At 37.9% G+C, this 24730-nt stretch overlaps 1 protein-coding gene across 7 annotated transcripts in view; it reads left to right on the top strand.

Moving 5' to 3' along the window:
* NAALADL2 (N-acetylated alpha-linked acidic dipeptidase like 2) overlaps positions 1-23214 on the top strand; it is a 517712-nt gene extending 494498 nt beyond the window's left edge. For 5 of the 7 annotated variants that reach the window (XM_072868000.1, XM_072867999.1, XM_072867997.1 and 2 more), the window contains one exon: positions 13983-23214. In XM_072868000.1, the coding sequence (XP_072724101.1) occupies positions 13983-14181 (199 nt within the window). In that variant the 3' untranslated portion in view covers positions 14182-23214. The remainder of the gene's footprint in view (positions 1-13982) is intronic. The other 2 variants (XR_012043446.1, XR_012043445.1) reach the window with 2 other exon arrangements.
* Positions 23215-24730: the final 1516 nt, after the last annotated feature.

The following is a 24730-nucleotide window of genomic DNA, read 5'->3' as shown; positions in this document are numbered from 1 at the left end:
TCCAAATCTAAAAGAGTCACTAAAAACAGAGTTTGTGTCTTCGATCTTTAAATGTGAAGTCCAAAAGAGGCACACAAGGGCTCAGGCTGTCATTTCTGCTCCAGTTAGGTGATTTTTATTCTTAATGGACCATTGCTTAAGGATCAGTTATGTCCTGACTGACAGTTCTTTTAACAATTTTTTAAAAGTATCAAAGTCAACTTGTGTAAAATCTTTCATTTAAGAGTTCCATCTTAGCTTGCCAAGTTCATCCCGTCCATTAAGGCTGTATGCATCTGTCACCACTATTTATGGAATTGTTGCAAGGGCCATCGTGCTATGTCTAGTAGATGTAATTGAGTGAACTGAGTAATAAGTAGGTGAAAAGTAACGATTTCGAAAACAATGTGTTTTCAAGAAAGACCTCCAGCAGTTTTTATTGCTCGCTTGTGCAAGTTAAACTTCTTCCTTTTGCTTCTTTTTATCATGGATACCCAGGTGTGGCATTAACACTTCATTGGGCTAAAAAATTACAACAAATCAGTACATTACGATGCACTGAATAAAATATTTGCTATAAGCAATGATGTATTGTGCACCCTGAATTTGCCATAATGAAATGAAAGAACAATCAAAAGATGCTTTTAGCACCACACAAAAAGATAATTTGCATTGCTGCTAATCTCATGCCACTCAAGTGTTTGTTGTTCACTAGAACAAATGTTTTCCTTTCAGATTGAGATTTGTTTTATACATTTCTGACATCTGTACAGAATTTACTGGATTTATTTCTGTTTTGCTGATAAACTGCAGCAGATTCTCAGGTGTCAAAATTCACATGCCCTAAGACTCTAGTTTTTAGGGGTACTTTTAGTAGAAAAATTAAAGTGCTTATTAAATCTCCATGTGTAAACAAGCTGCTCATTGGATTTACAGAGGACAAGCATTAAAGATGCAAATATCCTGCTCATCTTAGTGTGCTGGTGTTTAACCCAGCAGGCAGCTAAACACCACACAGCCGTTCACTCGCTCCCCCCCACCCCAGTGGGATGGGGGAGAGAATTGGGGAAAAAAAAGTAAATTTCGTGGGTTGAGATAGAGACTGTTTAATAGGACAGAAAAGGAAGGGAAAATAATAATGATAATAATAATAATAATGATAAAAGAATATACAAAATCAGTGATGCACAATGCAATTGCTCACCACCTGCTGACCGATGCCCAGCCAGTTCCTGAGCAGCGATTGCTGTCCCCCGGTCAACTCTCCCAGTTTATATACTGAGCATGACGCCATATGGTATGGAGTAGCCCTTTGGCCAGTTTGGGTCAATTATCTTGGCTGTGCCCCCTCCCGGTTTCTTGTGCACCCGGCAGAGCATGGGAAGCTGAAAAGGCCTTGACTTAGTGTAAACATTACTTAGCAACAACTGAAACATCAGTGTGTTATCAACGTTATTCTCATCCTAAATCCAAAACAGCACTAGACCAGCTACTAGGAAGAGAATTAACTCTAGCCCAGCTGAAACCAGGACAGCATGTTGTAGGAATTACTACAGCAGGAAGCACCTGAACCAATGGAGGAGAAGCCTTACAAGAAGCAGTGCAAGTGCAGCAGTGACCCCACCTGAGCTGGCTTTGGTGCCCAGTAACTCCACGCAACACACCACCTCTCCTGTCCTGAGTGACCACCATAACAGATGGAGCCCAAAGTCATAGACTAAATGAACTCAGTGGACATTTATATCTGTAAAATATCTGTAAAATGTTTTTACAGATATTTTACAGGGGTGGTCCATAGATAAGAGAATGGTATCTGTGTATTGTATCAAAGGACGGGAAGGGGGGGGTGGGTAACGAGGATGTATTGGATAGTGTGGGACCTGAACATGACGTAAATGGTATGGAATAAGGTGTGGAGAATGTGCTTGTTTTGGCTAGGGTAGAGTTGATTTTCTTCAGAGTAGCTAGCATGGGGCTATGTTTTGGATTTGTGCTGAAAACTGTGTTGATAACACAGGGATGTTTCCGTTCCTGCTGAGCAGTGCTTACTCAGAGTCGAGGCCTTTTCTGCTCCTCACCCCACCCCACCAGCGAGGAGGCTGGGGGGGCACAAGAAGCTGGGAGGGGACACGGCTGGGACAGCTGACCCCAACTGACCAAAGGGACATTCCACACCATATGGCGTCATGCTCAGCATGTAAAGCTGGGGGAAGAAGGAAGAGGGGGACGTTTGGAGTGATGGCGTTTGTCTTCCCAAGTCACCGTTATGCGTGATGGAGCCCTGCTTCCCTGGAGATGGCTGAACACCTGCCTGCCCATGGGAAGGAGTGCATGAATTCCTTGTTTTGCTTTGCTTGCGTGCACGGCTTTTGCTTTCCCTATGAAACTGTCTTTATCTCAGCCCATGAGTTTTCTCACTTTCACCCTTCTGATCCTCTCCCCCATCGCACCTGGGGGGAGCAAGAGAGTGGCTGGGTGGTGCTCAGTTGCCAGCTGGGGTTAAACCATGACACAGTGACATGGGTAAACATGTAGTGCAATGTCATCTGAAAAAAAAACCCCTATCCCAGAGTTTCTACAGAAAACAGTATTTCTGTCTCATTGTATAGACTCTGCAGAATAGTTTTTTTCATTTTGAACCCTTCATTTGTGGCTTCAGGTAGAAAATACCCCTGTATACTTTGTTGTAATGTTTGAGACATTTTTGACTGACCTGAACCAAATTCATGGAATATTTTCTTTTCTGCAATGTATTATGTGGAGCAGAGAGTGATTTGATATGGTGCTGATGATCCTTAGTGTGGGAAATACTGCAACAATTCATGTTGCACTGGCAGTAGTAGATAATGTTCTGTCTCCTATTATCTGCCATGTGCAATTTGTAAATACAATATTAGAATTATGTTGAGGGAGAAGGAGAGAATTGTGTACTGGTTTTAGAATAGCATACCTCAGATTTTGCCATTCAGTCAGAATAAATGAATTTTTGTCTTACTGCACAGCAGTGATTTTCCATCTGACTTTTCACCCTAGTATCTTGTATCTTTCAAAATTTGCATCTCTTTTTCTTCTATAATTGTTCTACGTCTTATAAATGGAGTTATGATTAATGGTGTTACTTATTTCACTTTCTATTCCTTCACCAGTGTTTCTTGGCTCTGCAGTTCTTGTTCAGCTCCCTTCTCTCTAATACACGTTTGTCCGAATGTATTTTTTTTACACCTAAAATGTCTTCCCATTTTCTTCTACCTTCTTCCTTCAAACTCTACTGTGTTTTTGCAGTCTGATTATAGTGTATGCAAGCATAAGTTAGAGATAACGAACTCATATTCAGGACAGAAGAAGTGACACTTCTTGCTTCATTGTAGCTCACTTCATGAACTACCAATGGCAAAAAAATCACAGGAAATATTCCAAGGATGGTTTTATGTTCTTCCCAAGAACGTGGGGAGGCAAAAAGAAGTTTCATGAGATAGGTGAACAGTGGCAGCTATGCACTGTCAGAAGATCTGAGATGCTGTGCAGTTCTTGGTAAATCTTTAGTTAATGCTTACTTGGAAGATGATTTTCCTCCCAGTCTTTGGTAGCAGACATTAAGTGAAAGGATTAGGTTCTTGGTCTATATGCTTCTCTAAATAGATGTCATGTGTCAGGTGACCAGGATTTATAAAAGTGGTGACAATCATGAGTCGGTATCTAGAGTTTTTACAGCATAGTCAAAAGTGTTTTTTATCATAAAACTGAATAGACTTAGTCATCTCTGCAAGTCACCCCTGGTTAGAAAATAATTTATAAGAATATAGTAGCAATTCTTAACTGCCAGGTTATTTTTTTCTAATCCTAAAACCAGAGACAAACCAGTTAGTTAATGGCATGACAAGCAATGATGTGAATTTAATTAGGTTGGTACAAACTAAGAAATATTTCCAATCCAATCCTGAACACTAGATTCTAATAGCACTTATATAGCTGTTGCCATCTTTAAAAAAATGCAACAACCTCCTTGGCACACTAAATTCAGTTTAAAATCATAATTTGAGTCAAATTCATACATCCAAGTCACTAGCAGAATCTGGAGTAACAACCTTGATATAAGGTGAACTGAAAGTATTTTATTCACTGTATTCCTTTTAAACATTGTACCCAACTTTTATGTGGGGGTATAGCATGGGTGGGAGGAGAAAAGGAACTTTCTTCTCTCTTGAGCAGCTGCCAGAAGCCAGACATAAAGATCACTCCCTATTCACTCAGATGGTACAGATACTCAAAATGGGATTTGAGGGACTGGAAAGAAGATGCAGTCATGAATCTGCTCATTCAGCAGATCAACATAATGTTGTATTGAAATGAAGCTGTAACTCTGAATAGCACAAGAAGGTTTCCCCAGGATACCTTTTGCCACCGGTGTAGCTCCCCGGAACAGGTGTAGTTAGGAAAGTGTAGAAACTGTTTAATTCATGATGGACCTGTAGGAACAACGTTCTAGCAGCATGAGCATTCTCTGTGCACTGGGCAACTTTGGGAAGGGTTCTGACCTAGTCCTCCCAGCCCCTCTGGGGATGACAGCGCTGTGGTTATTCGTTCTCTAAGCCAGATAGATAGAATTTCATCTGCTGGGATGTTGACTCTTTAACATTCATCCACGTGTGGAGCAGCACATTTATCCTAGCATACAACAGTAGCAATTACTAGTTTGATAATGGTCTTACAAATTCCTGCTATGGTTATTATTTTTCTCATGACTGATAATCATGCTGAATTATGCCCTTTCTTAATACTGAGAAGATGCAGTAAAGTGAGTGTAACTCACACGCAAAACACCTGATCCATCTGAGTGGCAATTCAAATGGTTTTTCCTTTGGAATCACTGGTACATGTAATGACCATGAAGTAATGACTGTATTTGTTGTCTTGTAAATTTTTACTATTTAAAGAGCATTTGCTGCATAAATACTACTGAATTAGCCATCTGCAGAGATGTAATTATGGTTGACTTTAAAGCTTATTTAAACAGGGAACGTGAAAATCTTTTCATTACACCTGCAAAAGCAGAAAACCACTATAATTAGGGATTATGTCATGGCTGGAAACCAGCTTTCTCACTTCCCCGGTATGAATGGTAAACCTGGGTGTACGTACCTTAATTTATTTTTCCTGTATGTACTCCTCATGAATTTTCTTCCATTCTTTTAATTAGATTGATTTGTAGACTTACAGAGTTCTCCATAGTATGCATCAGACCCATTATGTTTTTGATACAGTAAATATTATTATGTATATTGCAATTCAACACAGCATTGGGGGCCCTTGAGACAAGACTTCATCCAGGACATACAATTCCTCATGCTTTCCACGAATGTGCACGATCTTGACCTTGGAGAGAACCTGGGGGTTTTGTATAATGACATTTATTTGAATACGTGGCCTTATTAGATGTTTTAGCCCATTTCACAGCGGTTGTTCTGCTAACTGTAAAAATCCTCTCACTGAGGGCTATTCAGTGAGCTCAGTGCAGAGCTATCATGCCAACGCCTAGCAAGTCTTCTGATTAGGATACAGTTTCCATTCAGTTTCCCTTGCTGGCTGATCTCACTCAGGTCTGTGCTTATGGTCCTAAATAGCCCAAGAATATTTGGTTACAGAGAAAAATAACCTATGATCTCAGAAAGTTATATAAAGTATTAGATTTTGAATTTATTAAATATGACAGAAACTTAATATTTTGTACGTTGTTTCATTTTTCTTATAAAGAGTAGGGTTGATAACATTTTTTAGATCCAAGAAATATATGGTTCCACATTTTTGGTCATGACAGATAAGAACCACTCATGTATGTTTGAAATATTAGCCAGGAACATTTCTCGAATATAGTACAAAAATAAGTGGAATTCATTGGAAAAACAGTTAATATGTAAAACTCCCCCTACTAACATATTACCCAGGCAATAGGGCTTAGAAATTTGGTGGTGAGATCATTAACAGGAAAATTACCTTAATTGGGATTAAAAAAAGTGTTAATTTTGTGTGTCTGCATGCCATTGAAGGTAATAAAAATAGAACTTTAGGCACTTCTTTAAAGAACATATTATGACATAATTAACTTTTTATCCATAGTTAACTCTTATGATAATGACCTTTCTGATTTTGGCTATGATGATAATGGTCTCACGTCTCATGGTGTGGAGTTACTTAAGATGATAAAGCTAGTCAGGATTGGAACTGGAGATCAAGGTCAAGCCAATTTACTGCATCAAACACTGGACACTGCTTGCTGCTTTGTTTAGAAATGGTATTCCTCCTTAGGAATCGGATGTTTTACATGATTTCTAAATAAAAATCCCTAAGAAGCCTTCAGAACATCAGCTGTGAGCCATTTGGAAATAATTTCATTAATTCACTTCCCTCAAGTCCTTCAAAATAGTAGCACATCTGCTTTGAATTTGAGTATTTCAGACTGAGACATCCTTAAAAGAAAAATAGTTTCCTCCAAATTATTCAGCATAAGCATATGTTTCTTTCATTTGAAAAGCAAGTGCAGCATAAATCAATCAAAGAACAACATGCCTACATTTGTTACCAACAGCTACATTATTTGAAAGTTAACAAAGTATACTTCATACCAGTTGCTGCCAGCAAATAACACTTTAAAATACAGTTATATTAATTTTGTTTAATGCATCATCACTCTTAAGTATAGATGCAAGTCCTTGTTCTAAGAAATCACAGAAAAAACATTGAAGGATTTTCAAGGAATTTTTACATTTCTGTGGAGTATATGTGACTCTCTCATCAGCTGCGTATAGGGTTTGAGAGCTTGATGGCGGAGTTTGATAGTGTGTTTTGTGGCTTCTTCAGGAATTTCTAGATAAAGTCACTTAATTAATTTCCATAAAACCCTAGAGAAAATCATGCCTAATTAATAAGAGGACTACTCTTTAGCAGTGATAAATAATCGCTTGCAACTTCTGAAGAACAAATGCATCCTAATTTTTCTTTTTCTTTCCACTTCTGTTCTGTGAAGTCATTCTGTACTGTTGAAGCTGTAGAATTGATTCTTCTTACTTACTGATCTTATTTACTCCAAGGAAAGAAAGAAAGAAGTTTCCTAAACTCAGTAATTTTTCAACAGGGGAAAAACTGTGAGTGCAAGGTAATGTTGATGTTCAGCCCTTGCAAAGAGGTATTTTATTGAAGCCCGATTTTGCTCAAACTCAGTCTTTAAACTAGTCAGACTTCTTAGCTCCATTATTCTTATTTGAGGCTGTTCCAGAACATCAGTCCTCTTATGGTTAGCAACTTGTATCAAGCTTCCAGCTTCCATTTGTTCATGGTTATTTTATATTATACTAGAAGCTGTTTTGCTATCATAAGCCACAAAAATATAAAAAAAATTACAGGAAGAAATGAAGTAACTACTGTTTATTTAATGAAAGTGAAAAAGTTTAGCTACAGGTTGTTATAGATACAGTATCCTATTTGAAATCTTTTCCAAGCCATCATAGAGCACTGTCCTATTATCACAAAATCAAGATTAACATTCAGTTAGCTTTATTTTTTGTCAGTCTTTTCTGGTGATAGTCATTAATCAGCTATCAAAAGAATCATTTTCTTATATGTTTCAGAACAGAAAGTGAATGTGAATATTTTCTGTGAATGTTGAGTTTTAGTCATAAAAAATTATCCAAACAACCTTTACTCAGCTTTATTTCTTTAATAGATCTTTCATTTTCTCTTTGGGATTCTGAATGCTCGTACATGCAAATTGGAATCTAGTAGCTGAATCTGTCACGATCGCCAGGATAGGATTAAAGGTGGGAAGGTCCGTAGGTAAGGTTGGGATGGGTGTTTAGAGTCAAATCTGATAGGGTCACCTGTTTAGGCGAAGATTGTCAGGGGTGGTGAGAGCCGGCTGCCCCCTAAAGGGTGGGGAGCCAGGCATGATACCATGGCCAGCAGGGCAGTGGCCTCTCCAGCCAGGCCAGTAGTGCCCAAGCGATGCAAGCAGGGGAGGCCTGGGAGTGGCAGTCAGGTTCAGCCAAGAGCCTTGGTCATCAGGCAAGCCCATGGTGATGCAAGTCGAGCCAGGAAGTAGTCTACAGATCGGGGTCTGGATCAACTGGCTGCGTGGCAGCCACAGAGCTGGAGACAGGCACACCTACGATGTAGCTCAGGCTGGGACTGAAGACCCAGGGCTCAGGTGAAATGGGGCTCCTGGGCCTGTGAGCAGGGGGTGTGGGTAGCGGCCCCAGGTAAGGCTGGTCGGGGCCAGTAAGACCTATTAGTGCACTCAAGGCCTTGACAAAGATCTAAGGCTGGCAGGGTGCATCAAGCTGAAACTTACGTTAGAGTTAGGGTTAGGCTTTAGCGATAAGAGATTAGTGTGGTTTACGACAATGCATTAATTACCTTTAAAAAAGTACTGTAGTCAAAGATAACTGTAGGGAAATAAAAGATAATATATCATGTAACCAGCTATCGTTCCACTTTGGCTTCTCTTTTTCCTTTGTTTATTTGGCAGGCAATCAAGCCAAACCAAGCCTCAAGACACTTCACAGAGCTGCCAAAATCAGGATTTATTTTTTTAACAAGCCCTATTCTAAATTGGCCTCTCAGAAATTAATTCAGTCTTGGAATAATTACCTCCTTGTAGTCCCATGTCCCGACAGGATTTTGTTAAATACAGGCTTACCATAACATCCGTGTGCCATAATTGACTCAATTAGAGGTGTCCTAACTCCTGTCTCTTGTGCAAGATAAATTTCTATCTGGCAGGGACAGAATTTTTCTGGTTTACCACTGTCACATAATGATGCCTTTGAAATGCCTTTCAGTTGGTTAGACTTTATTTAGGTTTGATGTCTAGATTACCTGTAGCTTATCAACTGCTGATACCATGCAAATACCTATATTTCTGGCAGACTTTCACCTTTGAATGTGCATGATTTAAATATATCACTTTCTATAATATATGCCAGTAGAACAATTTGTAGTCCTATAAATGACAGCGCTAAGTGAAGGCAATTGATGACTCTTAAAAAAGGATAGGATGTGTAGCAAACAAAAGTTAAGAACAACACATTACAAATAAAGGATCCTTAAATATGACATGCTGCGTTTGTGGGGACTTCGGACAGTGAAGGCATAGAGCGACATTTACAGCTAAGTTGCCCTAAAAGGTTGCCATATCCCCATCACCCCTGGTCACATGCATGTTGTTGGATCACACGGCCCCAGAGCCAGTGGCTTCCACCATTCAATCCGGCAAGAAATGAGCATTGTAGAAATCCATTTCCTCTGGATCAGCTATAATGACATGTAATGACAGTTCACCACTGCATAAATTTTGTCCTGATAAAAGTTAGTCTTACATGGCTAGCAGCTCTAATTTTATAATTATAAACCTTCTGCCACAATAGTGCTGTGAAATAAAATAAGTAAGATAAAATAACTGTATGTGGGTGTCAAAAAAGTTTAAAAAATAAAAAGAGAGGAAAGAAGAAGCACTGTTGGAGATCAAAAGGATAAGGTGCCCAGAGGAAGAAGGGAAGCTTTCTGTACCTTAACCATAAAATTTTCTGAGGTACAAACTAGTGTAAATAAACTAGTATAAATCAGCTCATGCAGTTTCCAGGGAAGAAGAATTTGTAATATTTTTATGTCCTACAATAAATAAACACCCTGTGGAACTGGAATTCCCAACATGGAAATACTATTATTAGAATGCATTTATTTATTTGGCAAGTTAATAACATTTTATGTTTTACAAACATGAATGAAAACAAACTCCTAGGTGTAAGAAAAGTGCATTCAAAATGGAACATTTTCAAGAGAAAGGGAAATACAGAGCATCCTTCTTCTGGTGTGCTTTTTTTTCTTGGAGAATACAAGAGTAATTCAGGGATTTATAAAATTGGATTTGCGAGGATGCTGAAGCAGCTCTACTCGCAGCACATTGTGTTATAACTGGAATAGACAGACACTGCCCATAGCATTTACTTGTAAACAATTCTAATGTGATTCCAGAGGGAGAATCTGCACTCTTTTTATGTGGGACTGCATACTTGCCATCATGTGCTAATGATTTAATAATTACTTTTCAAAATCTCAAACGTAAGCTCTTAGATAGGAGGTTATTTGTAAGTACCTGAATAATTCAGCTTGTGTTGTACATTACCTACACACAAACTTTTCTTGTAAGCTAAAAAATCCTTTCTCATGACAAGAATAATGTAGTAATCTAGTTTTATCTTGTACTGTCCAGTTGTTCTAATATAATCTCCAAAATAGTTTGAAGTTGTGTTAAAATCAATATATTTTTAGTGTGATCTGTCTTGCAAGATTTTGTCAAATTCATTTTGGTGTGGTGGGGTTGACATTGCATCCTTACTTGTGATAACGTGAAACAGCATTTAACTCTAATGGCGTTATTTCGATCAATAATGCTTATGTTCGTAGGCCTGCAAAGGGCTCGTAGAAGTTATAGAAGAGATTCTTTTAGAATGCATTTTTGTAGTTTCTTTGCTTTAGTTTACTAAGGCTGATTTCGTTTGTATGGAGCCATTTTACCTCTTTCAATGGTACCGCCTGAAGTTATTAATTAGGTTTCCTGCTTCAGTGTTACACTTTTCAAGTCACTGTGATGTGTTGTTGAAACAAGCCCATTAAGGTGAATGATGTGTGTTGTAATTTCATTACTGTCATCAATAATGTATTGCACTTTTCTGTTTAGGAGTCTTTTTGTTTTGTGTGGGTCAGGCTGACTGTGTGAATTATATTTATAAGATCAAAATAGTTAAAGATGAAGGTAGATACTTAAGCAATTAGGCCAGAGGCTGGAATTGTTGTTTCAGAGGTGTAGGCTACAAAACCAATTTGTATTAAGGAATGTGTAAGTAATTGAATTTCACAGTATAAATTAAAGTCTCTTGGTATCATTATGCATGTTGTGGTCCCATAGTGATATCTTGTGCCAATGAAATGGCTGGGTTTTATTTTTCAGTCCATGTGTAATCTTTAATGAAAACACTTTTCTGACTTGTAAAGGCTTGGAAGTAATAAACTGAACTAGCCATTTTTTTTCATTTGATTAAGCTTGGACAGAGATAAGAAGTAAAATTGTATAAATTGACTCTCATGAACATGCATAAAGAGAGAAATCGTTTCATGCAACAAAGGGGTGGCATGGCTTGCCAAGCAAAGATAAGTAATTGGAAAATATAAGGCCCTGGTGAGAATTTCTAGCAGAAAATCTGAAAAAACAGGTGCTGTATAATGTTACTTATTATTATTTGCATACATAAAAATAAAAAATAGGTTCTGTCATACTATGTAATCAGCTGTGCTGAAGTCATATTACTATTGCAAAGGTAAGATATTCTTTTAAATTATGACAGCAGACTGCTTGTCTCTTTCATTCATCAAACAACTAAGCTTTTCTCATTAGACACTGATTTGTACTGTAGTCAGGTGGGATATGCTAGGAATATTTGTCTTTTACAGTGGATCACCTGCCTGTGGATTTACTGTGGAATCACCTGTGATTCCAAAATCACAGCAGTAGAGTTAAAGTGTATTAACATCCTTGTATGTCAAGGTAAAACATCTTTTTAGCCTGTGTGCCATGTTTAGAGCACATTTGAAGATGGGATAGGAGAAGATCTGTTCCTATTCACCTCAAACGTTTTCTCAGCAGTCCCCAAATGTTGCAGTCTTCAGGTCATCCTCTCTTTAGAGTCTGATTTCTAGCAGTCTAAGTTAGTGTTGCTCTGCTGATGGTTATTGTCTTATGACATTTTAATTAGTTGACATTACCCCCAATAAAGGAATAGAGGGATCCTAATATAGATCAAGATGCCAGTGTTGTAGGCATTTGGAGAAGAATTCTAGCTCAGTCAAACTCTCCCAGCCACCAGCAACCAGATAGGACTGTCACATGCCTCCTGCGAGTAGAAAGTAATGTGATTATCTCTAGCATTGCCCCTGCTGTTCAGAGCCTTTGAGGGGTTGTGAACAGGCTTCTATCTCCCTGTGAACTACGGGAACTATAGAGGAGAGTTCCTCAAAATCCTGATTCTGCTTGCACTGATCTCAGCAGGAGTCCCTGAATTTATTTCAGAGGGAGCAAAATCAATCCCTGCTTTGAAAACTACAGTATTTTTCATAGCACAGCCTATCCTTAAAAACCAACCAACCAAGCAAGAATTTATCTGGTTCTCAACATACACAGTTTTCATTTACTATATCACAGAGACGCTTTAGGGACAGTCCATAATATAACTTTATTCACCTTTAAGTGTAAGCTGCATCATAGTCTCAAGGAACAGTAGCATCAGCTCAGAAGCAAGGAAGCAGGCAGTTGTCCTCCTCTGGCTTCCGCAGTGCAAGCTGAAGAAGTTATTGCCATATCTGCTTGTTACTGTCCTCTTGATGGAGGTTTCTGTCCCCACTGAGTTGTTGCTGCAAATGCTCCTAACCTGTTTCAGTCTAAATGATCTAGGTCAGTGATGACCTACTGTTTAAACTATGTAGGCTATCCTTCTGCTGCAATGTTGGATTCGAACCGTTTCCCTCCTCTGTTTAAAACTACATGTACTGCATTGCAGAACACTTGAAATGGCTAGATGTATTGCTGTCAGGGGATAAAAAGCTTACCATTCCTATTGCACATTGCTGGTTTTGGATGTATACCCAATACAGGAAGGTAAAAGCGTGAAGATTCAAATATTGTGTTATGAGGATTGGAGTTATTTCATAGCTTTGAAAAACATTGCCTCTGATTCAAAGCATTTTTTCAAACTGGAAAACTTGGCAGAAGATTGTAGATGTTTTGTGGTGTCATTTATTGGGCTACTTCGTTACCATTCCCCCGTGGCAATTAGATGACTCATATAATAACAAGATACACTTTTGTGGTCATCTGTCTTGTAGGTACTTGGCAGTTTTATTACGAATTTGGAGTTGCCATTGGGCCTGTTCTGTCATGCACTTAGGTTACTAACAGAGTATCTAAGTTGTCCTGCTTTCTTGCTGGTTTCATTCTGTGAAACAACTTCTCCCCTGCCCTGAACACCTGCCTTGTATTTAAGGATAAGGTCCTGCACCAAATCACTTGTAGCTTTCCTGTTTCAAATTTCACTTGCTTCTGTTTACAATCAAAGGAGCTCCTGGGTAGAAATTTATGATATTTACATGCTCTTCTAATTAGGATAATGATTACACCTGTTTTTAGATAATATTTATAGTCTGCTTCAAAGAGTCTCATTGAAATCACTGACTAGCTTTGAATACTGAGCCTCCAACACCTCATACAGATAACATTTCCAAGGGATCAGACATTACCTTTGCATGTGTTTTTATATGAACCATTAAAAAGTCTTGCAGATATTATAGGAAAACAGAGATTTTGTTTCATAAGGGTTTAGCTGTACGTTCAATTTTTTTCCTTTCTCAAGTATGTGACATTAAAGACGGGTTGCTCTTGTTCTGATGCCACAAAGGATTATTGATGAAATAAAGGTTCTGCTGATGAGAGTTTTACCATTGACTTCAATGCAGCTAGAATTTCACCTCTGAAGTGTGAAATAAATAACAGGAGCATATAGGAAAAAAAAAATAATTCTGTGCCTAGGGTCCACAGTAATAACCAAACTTTTTTTTAGAGAGGAATAAATGGAATCCAGCTGAGACGTGAAATACTTCATGAGAGGTGTGATAGGTCTAGGCTCATGATTTTGAATAAAATCTTGAATGGTCAAAGAGGAATATGAGATTTCTTTGACGGATTTTGTGAATGTTTCAATGTATGTACACCTAGATCAATGAACAGATGCAGTTTACAAAGCCGTAATAAATATGCAGTTGTCTTTCAGTTTGCCACGGGTCAGCTTTACTGTGCATAATATGTATCATCTGTAAAGTGTGGCTGATGCTTGCAGGGTTTCTTGATGATTTCTGATGAATTGTTTTGAGTAAAAAGTTTACCATTTTCCATTGTTCTCTTTTAGAAATATTCTTTACAGACTAGATGAAAGGACAAGCCAGTTTTCAGTACTGCTAGAGGCACTGGAGCACTGCAAACTACATCAGTCAAATGAGACCATTCAAGCAGCCTTGTCAGAGGTGCTGAACAGCATCAATTCAGCTCAGGTTTACTTCAAAGCAGGACTTGATGTGTTTGAGACTACCTTAGCTGGAAAGAAATGAGAGGATTGTCTGCATTCTGAGACGTTTGTTTACAACTTGCTAAACAAAAGTTTGACTTGGACCAGAATTTCTCTGAGGATGAAACCTTTCTCAACTTCCCTTTCAGTTGGCTCTTAAAGGTACTGCAATGCGTGTTTTAATAAATATAAAACAGTCTTTTGCACTGTTCACAGTATATCTCAAATGTCTGTGTCTGAATGTATAAAACATAATGAGAGGGAATAACACTTAAGATACGACTTTTAGAAGGACATCTGCTGTATTTTTATATGTAAAATATATTTTTATGACTAAGAGCTCAGTCTTGCAAAGTACCAAGCACGTCCTGCAATATGCTGAAGACCTGATTCTGAGACACCCCAGATGTATACCCAGGTGAGCTTTCCATGCCTACTCTGTCAGAAAAATGTAACTTAAGTATACTCTTACGTTTCTTAACTTCCTCAGCAAACTCATCTTCTTCCTTACTCCTTTCAGAGTAAGTAGTTGAAGGATGTGGCGTTTCCTTGGGTATCCAGCGCCGGAGTTAATCAGGAAATGCACAAAACACTCTTACCAGTGCAATCCAACATCTTTACTCCTGTGGAACAATAAATACCTCAATCCTGAGAATACAGATAAACTCTGATTGTCCCATTTCTGTATGAAAAAGAGTTGCTTTCTCTAGTAATTCCTGAAGAGAAAATTTTTGTGATGATTTCAAATGATTTGAAAAGTTTGAGTCAGCAGTTACTCTTGTACAAAAATACTTTGATTCTTTATGGTAAATAAAAGAACTGCCTAGCCTTTTAAGGCTACAGGCCTTATAAGCTTATACATTACCAAAACAGCCCACTTCAAGGTCTCCCTAAATTTCTAGAGAGCAGTAAATGAAAACAAGACCTCAAAGTTCTGGGAATATTTTTGGGATTCCACCACTCGGCCACACCACCCACTGTCCCAGGCTGTCCATCAGTAGTGCCCAGCATATAGGACCTGGATTGTTGTCAAAAAAGCACAAGGAAAACATAAATTCATTCTCTACTGCAGAGCCAGGAATTCACCTCTGAAGGCACAAGCTGGTGAAGCATATTGCAGGGCTAAAACTCAAATCTGTTTTGCATTGGTGGAAGCCCTGTACAAAGCCTGTAATCACACCATTACCTTGTTGGCCTGAAGTAATCTGAAATTAAAGCATCCGGAGGTTCAGTGTCCGAACCTCTAAGGGGATAATATACACACTTGAGAATTGCGGGTCTTAGTAATATAAACAGCTGAAATTGTTAAGCCCTATTGGGTTTAGTTTTACAATCTCAGATGATTCTGGGGTTAGAGCTTAAAAAATTAATTTTATGTAGATACTTAGAATCGAAATATAATTTATTTGATGGAAATGTTAAATGTATTGTTACCCAGTTTGCCATGGAAACATTACAGAAACATTTCAGGTTGCAATAAAAATGGAAAAAGTATCTGTACTAGTGTAAAAAAATTGCCTTCTGGAAAATTTCAAAGTGCACAATTTGGTGAAAGACTTTTTAAAGTGTGTGTTCACACAGCAAGAAATGAGAGTTGTTTACAGATCTGGGTTTCTGTTTCCAAAAGTCCTTGGCAAATGGGCCTCTATTAGCAATGACCCGGGACTAGGTACATACAGTTATGTTGTTGCTACATTTCTTTGCACGTTATTATCATAACATGGGCAAAAACATCCCGAGTCTGACCAGAGGCAGGGCTATGCAGTTGTACAGCTACAACTGAAGTGGGAATATGTTCAACATCAGCCAGCATGACTGCATGAGCCTAGACATGATTATCTCCTATCTTTACTTGGCATCTGATAAGCAAGAGTATATGACTATTGTTTTGCTAACACTGGTACCAATTCTCTTTACCGCAGAGAGAATTTGACTTCCGAAGAGTAACGTTTTTTCTGATACTACAGTGTTTGTTCATCCCCTTGTTTCTGTAGTTTTTAGTATTGTAATACTTACATGGTTGGAATAGTCACATTTCAGTTGTCTGTTTATTTTGTGATAGTATTTGGGGATGTACTGTGCACACTACATTTGAATTGTATTTTCTGATAGGGACCACTCTTCTAACAGTTCATTTAGTAACATATTTTCTTTAGAGTGCTGACTCGCTGTGGAGCCAACGTCTGTGGTCTTAAATAATATAGGGTCAGGTGCCACTAAGAGACCAAAAATAGAGATTAACACTTCCTTTAATTCTGCCAGGTGAATTTACTAACTGCTTCCTCAGTCTTAGTATGTATGTTCCACCAAAACCACCTGTAATGTAACCAAAGTGTACTCATGCAAAATCGGTGAAATCTGTTGGGAAGAGTATCCCTCATGTAAGATTTTTCAACCATGTAATTCCTCACTAAAACATTTATCTTGTTTTCTCACTAATGTCCTTCTATAACCACTTTTAAAATAGCAGAATTCAAAGTACTCCACCACAAAAAGCACTGCTGCTATAAATTCCTGTCTATTCTAGAGACAATCATATATTCTTGTTGGTGAGATGAATCAGATGAGCTATTTAGGGACTTAAATGCATTGATTTCAATGTCATCTCACACTTCTAGATCTGTAGGCTTTTATTTCAAATGTTCAGATCTTACGTATAAGTGAGTGCTCAGTGATAATATTTGTACCATTATAGCTTCAGAAAAGGCACTTTCGAGCCATATCCTTCCATTGATTTTTAAATCCTACCTATTGACTTCAAAGAATTTATAGCAAGTTAAGGTCCTAAATACCTGGTGTGTTTCTAACATAGAATTTTTGCCCAGCCAGCTGTGGAACATCAGCTAAAGGAAGGTGTTAGTAAATCATAGTAGCTTACCCAGATTGAATACATTCCTATATTGTGTTGAAATAAAGGGAGCGCCCTTAAAGGAAGAAGTATGTTTGCAAATTGCCTGAATGATACTAAAAATCCGTTACCTTTTTAGAAACATCAACTGCCAGAGACAGTATAACAAATGCATTGATTGCTAAGTAATCTAGAGTCATGCTCACAGTGACCAGAAAATCCCTGCAGCTTGTAATATTTGTATGTTGAGACAGTTTATAATAAAAAGCTAATAAGATTTTATTAGTGCATATTTTAAAGAGTCCATAAAGAAGCTAAAGCACAATCAGCTCAGATGAATAATAGTACGTGGGAGCTGGCTTTTGAGTACTAACCTTAAAAAAGGCAGTGAATTGCTTTTATCATCTAAGAAAAACAAGATTATTTTGATATACGGTATCTGTGCGAATACGCAAACACACAAATACGCAAATGCCTTATCTTCAAAACATTGTACAAACACTAATTTACTTGCAGTTATATGATACATCTACATAAAAATAGATGTAAATAATAACTACATGAGAAAATTAGCAAGAACTTTGCACTGTTTCACTTACTTTTTAGGAAAGTATTTCAGTCTACAGGTGTAAAAGAAGGCACTTCGGCTGACCTCAGTTCTTGCAGCAGTAGGTGGGAAAGGTTAAATCTCTCAGGTATCACAGAAGGGACCTCTGGAGGTCATCTAGTCCAACCTCCCTGCCCCAGCAGGGTCACCTAGAGCCAGTTGCCCAGGAGGGACTATGTCCAGGTTACTTCTGAATATCTTCAAAGGATGGAGATTCCACAACCTCTCTGGGCAACCTGTACCAGTGCTTCATCACCCTCACAGAGAAAAGGTGTTTCCTTCTGCTGTAGATAATAGTTTCTCCAAATCTCTCCCTGTATTTCTTGTTAAATTATTGTAATTGGTTTAATTGCAAACATTCAAAAGATAACCATCATTTCATCCAGTGAAAACTCTTGGCCAAGGTCTCTAGGATTTCACAGTTAATATGTTGGAAAGTTTGTATAAGGAGATTTGTCCTTCAAGCCATGGGGTTTATTTTTAAGTTGTAGAGACTAATGTCTTTATCTTTTGAGGTTTTTTTGTGTGGTCCCAGGTTCCCAGTCACAGGATTTCTAGCTACATTAAGAGAGTGATTGAGAACAAAAGATGCATTAGAAAATGCAGGGAGGAAAAATACCCATCAGCATATGCATAGCTATGTGCTGTGAACGTAGCTATTTTAACCAAACTTTGGGAGCCCAGTGCAATTCTATGGCTTGCGTTGTGCAGAAAGTCAGGCAAGATAATTGTATGGGTCATTCTGGCTTTTAAACGCTATTAAATACTATAAACATAGTTATGTCTGGGCCTGTATTCTCAAGGGAGCAGTTAAGCTTTTCCTCAAAAGCCTTGTGTTGCAAGCTGTAGCTGTTATCTGTGTTACTCAGAAATAGGAACCTCTGACATACATTACGGTTGCTATCTTAGGAAACAAGCATAGTGTGGAAGATGTTCTTTCCCTTTAGCACTGTATAACATTTTAGCGGTATTCTGCCAGTCACAGAAAGGTGAGTGATAGGAAAAAAATATCATTTTAAGATGCCTGGGACCTGAATTTTGAAAACAGTTAGCCTTGTACAGAACTATTGTTCCAAACATAGTAAAGGTGTCTTCTGTTGGAGCTCTGAGTCCACAAAACTTGGGATAGAGACTCCAGTATGGCAAGTAAATGTCTCAGAAATACAGAATACACAATTAGTTACTGTCTATTAAAGGTTACATTAATGGTAAAAGTTACCTGCCCACCAATGCAGGGATAGGATTTCATCACCCCACGTAGTTTTTGGTGGCTTTAACCATCAGACTATGTTTTCTCCCTCTGCCACCATCTTCTCCAACCCCCTGCATTCCCTGCATTCAACTTCTCTCACATCCTCATGCCACGTGATGACTTTCCCCACTCCTCACCACCTTTTTCTTGGTCATTTACACTAGTTTTCTGCCTCTGTTCTGGTTCCTTATCACTTCTTAGTCATCCCATTAATTTACCAACTATCATTTCTTAGTCTTCCCTTTAATTCACGAACCACCAAGTTAATCCCCCTCTTTTCTCCCTCTGAACTCAGTCATGCCTTTTGTTCCCCATCCGGTTCCAATTTCCTTAGCCAGTCATTTCAGTTTTATATTAAAAAACCTGAATGTAAAAGTATGGAGAAATGAAAAGTATTTTTTCTTAGCATCTTTCTCTCTAATGTCTGGACCAGGAAATTCCCTCAAAAATATCAGTGTAGGCAGGTGATAAGCTTGGAAGTTTTGAAATAAACTTTTTGAAGCTGGATGAATAAGAAATTATAGACAAGCTTAATTCGAGTTGGTACTACCTACTACCTGCCTACAAAATAAAATAAGCAGTATGGAAGCACGTAATTTTTTCTGACCTTGTGCATGCCATCCAGTACCTTTCATTACGTGATGGCTCCATACAATAGTTACGTGTGTAAATATTTGAGTAAGAAAAGGTGGTTAGAGCAGAAGCAAAACTTTGTTATTGTATTGCAGTGTTTTAAATGATTAAGGATGATAAGGACTCAAGCCATATGCACAAACCTGTACTTGAACATGCACATGTGAACCTAGGAAGTGCCTAAGAATAATGAATACTCATCTAGGAAGCAAAGGATTTAAGAATATCTAAATTAGACTGTATGTTTACTAAAACTATGGTGCTATCAAGCCTAACATTTTTTTTTTTCCTAATTTTAATCCCATTGCCCCTGGTTATTTCTGCTATTGCTCATACACACTCATCATAACTGGAGAATATGTGCACCTGAAGATTTAGATTTACTGAAAGATTCTGTTCCCCTTCAGTCTTACTGGCTTGGTCTGTTTTTTTCAGCAGGGTTGACTTTACCATGACTGCTTATCAGGGTACTATTCCACATGAGTGAAGTCAGCAGCATTTGGCCACTATTTATGGAATTTCCCAAAAGATTTGGTATCAAAATATTGTTTATTTGTGTTTAGTCTATTCTCTTTAATCTCTCAACATAGATTATTACAAGCAAGAGTATATTTTTCAAAAATTGGGCAGGAGTCTCTTGGTCAATGTTAAGTAAACCCACAGGGCAGAATATAAATGTGTATGTACGAGTGATGTATTATAATCTAGTATTAGTGTAACAGTTTTTATAAATGTTGGCATGGATTAATGCACACATTCTCTTAAGAGCTTCACAGATTGGAATTAATACAAGAGCTTAATTTAAGAACTGTAATCAGAATATAGGCGTGGAGCAACTTTTTTTGCTGTGTAAATGTAGTATATGCTTACTCATCTGCCTAATCCATTTGGTTAAAAAAGATTAGGGTTTTGTTTAAGCTACTTTTCTCTGATTTATTTTCCAACAAGCCTTTGAAAAAGAAGTCTTGCTTTTTATTTTTCTTTTAAATGTGTGCTGCCTTTAGTGTTTTTGGAAAGCTTCTCACGTGTTAAGACAGTGTAATGTCTTCTTGTCTGATCATTCCTGGATTATTTGATAGAATTAAAAGTGGTATTTCAAAGCATGGTCGTTGGAAGAATGTCCTTTACTGACCAGATAATGTATATGATATTATATGCTTGGGTGGCTGCCTTTACCATGCAGTGGTATAGGTATGCAATATAATGCTTTGAGGCAGTAATTTAAGAGAACATTTTTTTTTTTTAATAGTATTGCAGAGACCTGCTCATGTTCTCCTATTTGAAACTGTTCTCTCCTGAGTGTACTGGTAATATAGCAATGTAATACCAAGTTCTCTTAGCACCGCCTACAAGCTCTTACTACAGGTGGCATGTTAGGGGGGTGTCTGAGCTGTCAGTGTATTTCCACAGTTTTCAATTAGTGTCTCTTGTAGCCCCCCTCATGTAGCACAGTCCTGATACTGATCTGAATGACACCAAGGTGAGATGGATAGCTCTGACTGATGTGTTAGCTTGCTACAGAAACTGCTGTTGCCCCCTATCCTTAAAAAGTTAAATATAATACTTGGTAAGTGCTTGCCAAACTTTTGATGTTTTCAGTCTGTATACTGAGGATTCTGAAAAAGTACTGGAACACTGGGGTTTTTTCATGCAGTCTCGTTTCCTGTTCTCAACAGCTGAAACATCTTGTAGTCTATGAATCCACTAGGGGAGAAATAAGGAGATGCTTAATATTTCATACTTAAAGCAGATAAGATGAATACAAATTCTCTTTGTTTTCCCTTTGCAGTTTATGCAAGTTAATATGCAACATACTCTTATCACATATATTACGGTTTGGTATTCTGAGACAAACGGAAAATGAATGTGATGCCATATCCAGAGGAAGTATAATGAATTCAGGGAACACTTCACATTCAAGTATCTTAACTGTTTGCATACAGTGAGAAAAAGCACAAGTTAAGGTACTTGGAACAGGAACTTTTGGGGGCTTTAGTACAGGTCTGGAAAATAATATTCTTCTGCGTAAGGCCAGATTTTAGCATTGCATTCATACCTAGCTGCATGGTAGTGTATTGTATGTCCTCATTGCTGTACCTTTGAGGATTAGTGCTCAAATGCTGTTATGAGTGATCATGTTAGTCTCAATACGAGTTTACCTAATTGGATGGAATATGCAAGTGTTTCTGCCTTTTGTATGCAAAAGAGTAGCTGTCAAGTTGTGTTATCTTTGTCAAGCTTTGGCATAGAATGTGAGGCGCCTGAATGATGACTCCTTCATTCCATCTACTTCTGAATTCTCATGTAGTAAAACCAAGTTGCCACAACTGATAGCTAGTCAATTCAGAATATTAAGTAACTAGGGTTTTTGACCATGCAGTAATATAAACTTGATGCAGTGATTCCTGGAAACCAATAAATATCATGTTATGTGGAAATGTGCAATGAAAGGTTGATTTTTGTAACACATTATAGAATGTTGAGTCTGAATAAAACAGCTTATTTGCAAAATTAGTTTACTTTGTATCAATTTTCACTTGTATAACATAGTGTAATAAAAAGGTAACATTGGCCATTAATGTAAGTAGATTCCACATACTTTGATTAAGAAGCACGTTTTACTTGTTTGTGCTATGAAAGTGATTTTTGCAGTCCGTGAGAGTGTTTGTGGAGAAGGCACTGTGGACTGGAATTCAGTAGTAGACATGTTGTGAAAGTGGTTGTGAATTAGACAATGTTTTTTCCATAGTTACATTTTTGCTAGAAATTAAACTGGAATATGAAGATGTGTATAATGTACATTGCACTGAATGACTTGGAATTGTATTCGTTTGCTTTTTTGTTGGTTTTACTTTATTTTTTTAATCGTTTCTGCCAGTGAGCTGTAACATATGCCTCTCAAGCTGCTGATTCAGTAACATGGATCCCAGGGCATTAAAACATAATGTGAAGAAGGAAAAAAGCAAGGAAGAAAAAAAGTAGCTAGACAGAACCTCACAACCTGGGATGTGATAATTTACTGACAGGTAAATTTTGAATTATCCACTTCTTTAGATGCTGGTATGTAGAAAGCCCAGATATTCAGATAATTCATCTTTCAGGTAGGAAGAAGAAGTCCCTGTATGCTTTTGAAAATCAAGATTTTGAAAAGTAGATAGAGACTTTTGATCGAACTCAAAGTATTCAGGATAAGACTCTTAAAAAAAAAAAGCTACTGAGCAATCTGAATGCTATCTGAAGAGACCAGTCAGTTTTGAAAATCTTGATGATATGTAATATTCAGATTATATGAAATTCAGATGATCAGGTTTTTTCCAGTAGTTCAGAGGTCCTGAAATTATAAGGTAGTTGTTATCTCATGAAAATACGAATTCCACGTTTCGCTTATAGTATATGAGAACTTGGAGGCTTTTCTGTACTTATGAAGCACTTGAGAGGTGTAATGCAATAGTTTCATTGTAAATGAATGTGTATTTCCAAATTTCCAATTTCCATTTTGTGTAGGGTTTTTTTGAAACTGCTTTCCTGTTCACCAGATTAAAAGGAAAAATAAAAGCGATACCTTGTTAATGTTTTTAATCATGGCTAGATCATTAACCTAGTTTGATGCATTAGCTCCATACAAACTGCAGCTCTGACTAGAATATCTCTTGTAATGTTCAAGACTATTTTGTGAAACATATTCCTTCAGAACATGTTTCCTTTAAGCCATGTAAACTTGTGCCATGAAAATAAAAGCCAGACGTATATCAACAGTTTTATACAAGTATCTTATTTTCAATCCCTGCTGATAGATCTGTGGAAGTCATTATTACTGAAAAATGTCATTAAAGCTAAATGGTCTTTGCCTGGGTATCAAAATCTTCTGTGTCTCCACTTAAGAGATTGGACCATTATCCTCTTTCACTGAGTATCTGTCTGAGGAAGAAAAAAAAAAAAAGTATATTTAACATACTACAAGCATTCCAAGTAGCCAGGCTTGGTATAGAACAGATTTGTCCAAGAGAATGGGAATATAACCAGTCCTCTCCATTGTTTTCTTTAACCTTGAGATGGCTATGGCATTTCTTGCACCTGTATTTCTTATCAAGTAGTAGCATAGAAATCCGCGTGGGAGTGGAGTCTACAGGATCGTGTAATTATGAAGGCATTTGCTTTTTATATGAAGTGCAGGTGTGGTAACCATGCAGCTGAAGTAATGAATAATTTGACACTGTCACAGTGAAGTGTTTATATACTAGGCTGATGAGCAGGATGGGAGTAGAAACAGATTCTGGCCAGTGGTAGCTGCCTGATGGGGCCAACAGTGGGCTGAAAGTCCTAAGAGTGCCAGAAGTGGACCCTGGGAAAGGCAGGTGCTGGTAAGAAGATTGTGTTGCACCAGGTACCAGAAGGCACACAGTGGAGATCTGGCTCTTGCCCAAAGAACTCTGTTGCCAGTTTAACCAGCTCTGAACCTGTTCTGAATGCACTGTAGACCAGTAAGAGCACTTCAGCCCCACACTGATCTGTTTATTTTGGAAGGGGCAACGTATGAAATAGCTAAGACTTTTAACGCTAGAAACAGCAGCAAATCCTGTCTTTGAAAGAGAAACTCAGGGCCTTGTGAATTAGTTTCTATATTCCATCAGAAGAGACTATAAAAGTGACTATAAGAGTGGTGCTGTCTGTGAGCTGAATTGATTTTGAGATACTTAGTAACAACAATTGGATCACCATTTTCTCCCTAACATGCAAGAGATAGAATGCGTGGATTATATCCAGTTCTACTATCCTAGGACTGGATAAGATAAGCTAGGTCTAAATATCTGAGTTTAAAAAGCCTTAAAGCCTTTGCTAAGGCAAATACACAAAGGCACCAAAGCAAAGATTTATTTCAGTACAGTGACCTTGAACAGTCCATTTACCTTATATCTAACAAACTTCAGTCTCCTTCTGCTTATAGTCCTCCTCTCAGCTGCAGAGGCTCTGGGCTGTATCTCAAGTGTTGTAAACCAAGATCGCTCCTTTGAGGCTTCCAGCTTACATCAAGTGAAGATCCGATCTGCTATTTGTAGCTCAGCCTCAAACAAATGGAAGCACTTTCTGATATTGCATGACTATCTCATTTCAAGGGAAATCTAGTAAGGTTTCTAGCCATTGCCTCCAATTCATCTTTGGGTATATTTGAGCTGAGGTCAGCGCTATGCCAGAGATGAATTATCCCATTGGTTAAGGGTTACTTTTCCTGCACAAAAGAGAACACACATCGG

The sequence above is a fragment of the Ciconia boyciana genome, chromosome 7, assembly GCF_034638445.1.
Source record: "Ciconia boyciana chromosome 7, ASM3463844v1, whole genome shotgun sequence".
In the NCBI taxonomy this organism is placed as follows: domain Eukaryota; kingdom Metazoa; phylum Chordata; class Aves; order Ciconiiformes; family Ciconiidae; genus Ciconia; species Ciconia boyciana.
The sequence above is the reverse complement of the archived record's forward strand: the minus strand, read 5'-3'. Positions and strand labels throughout refer to the sequence as shown.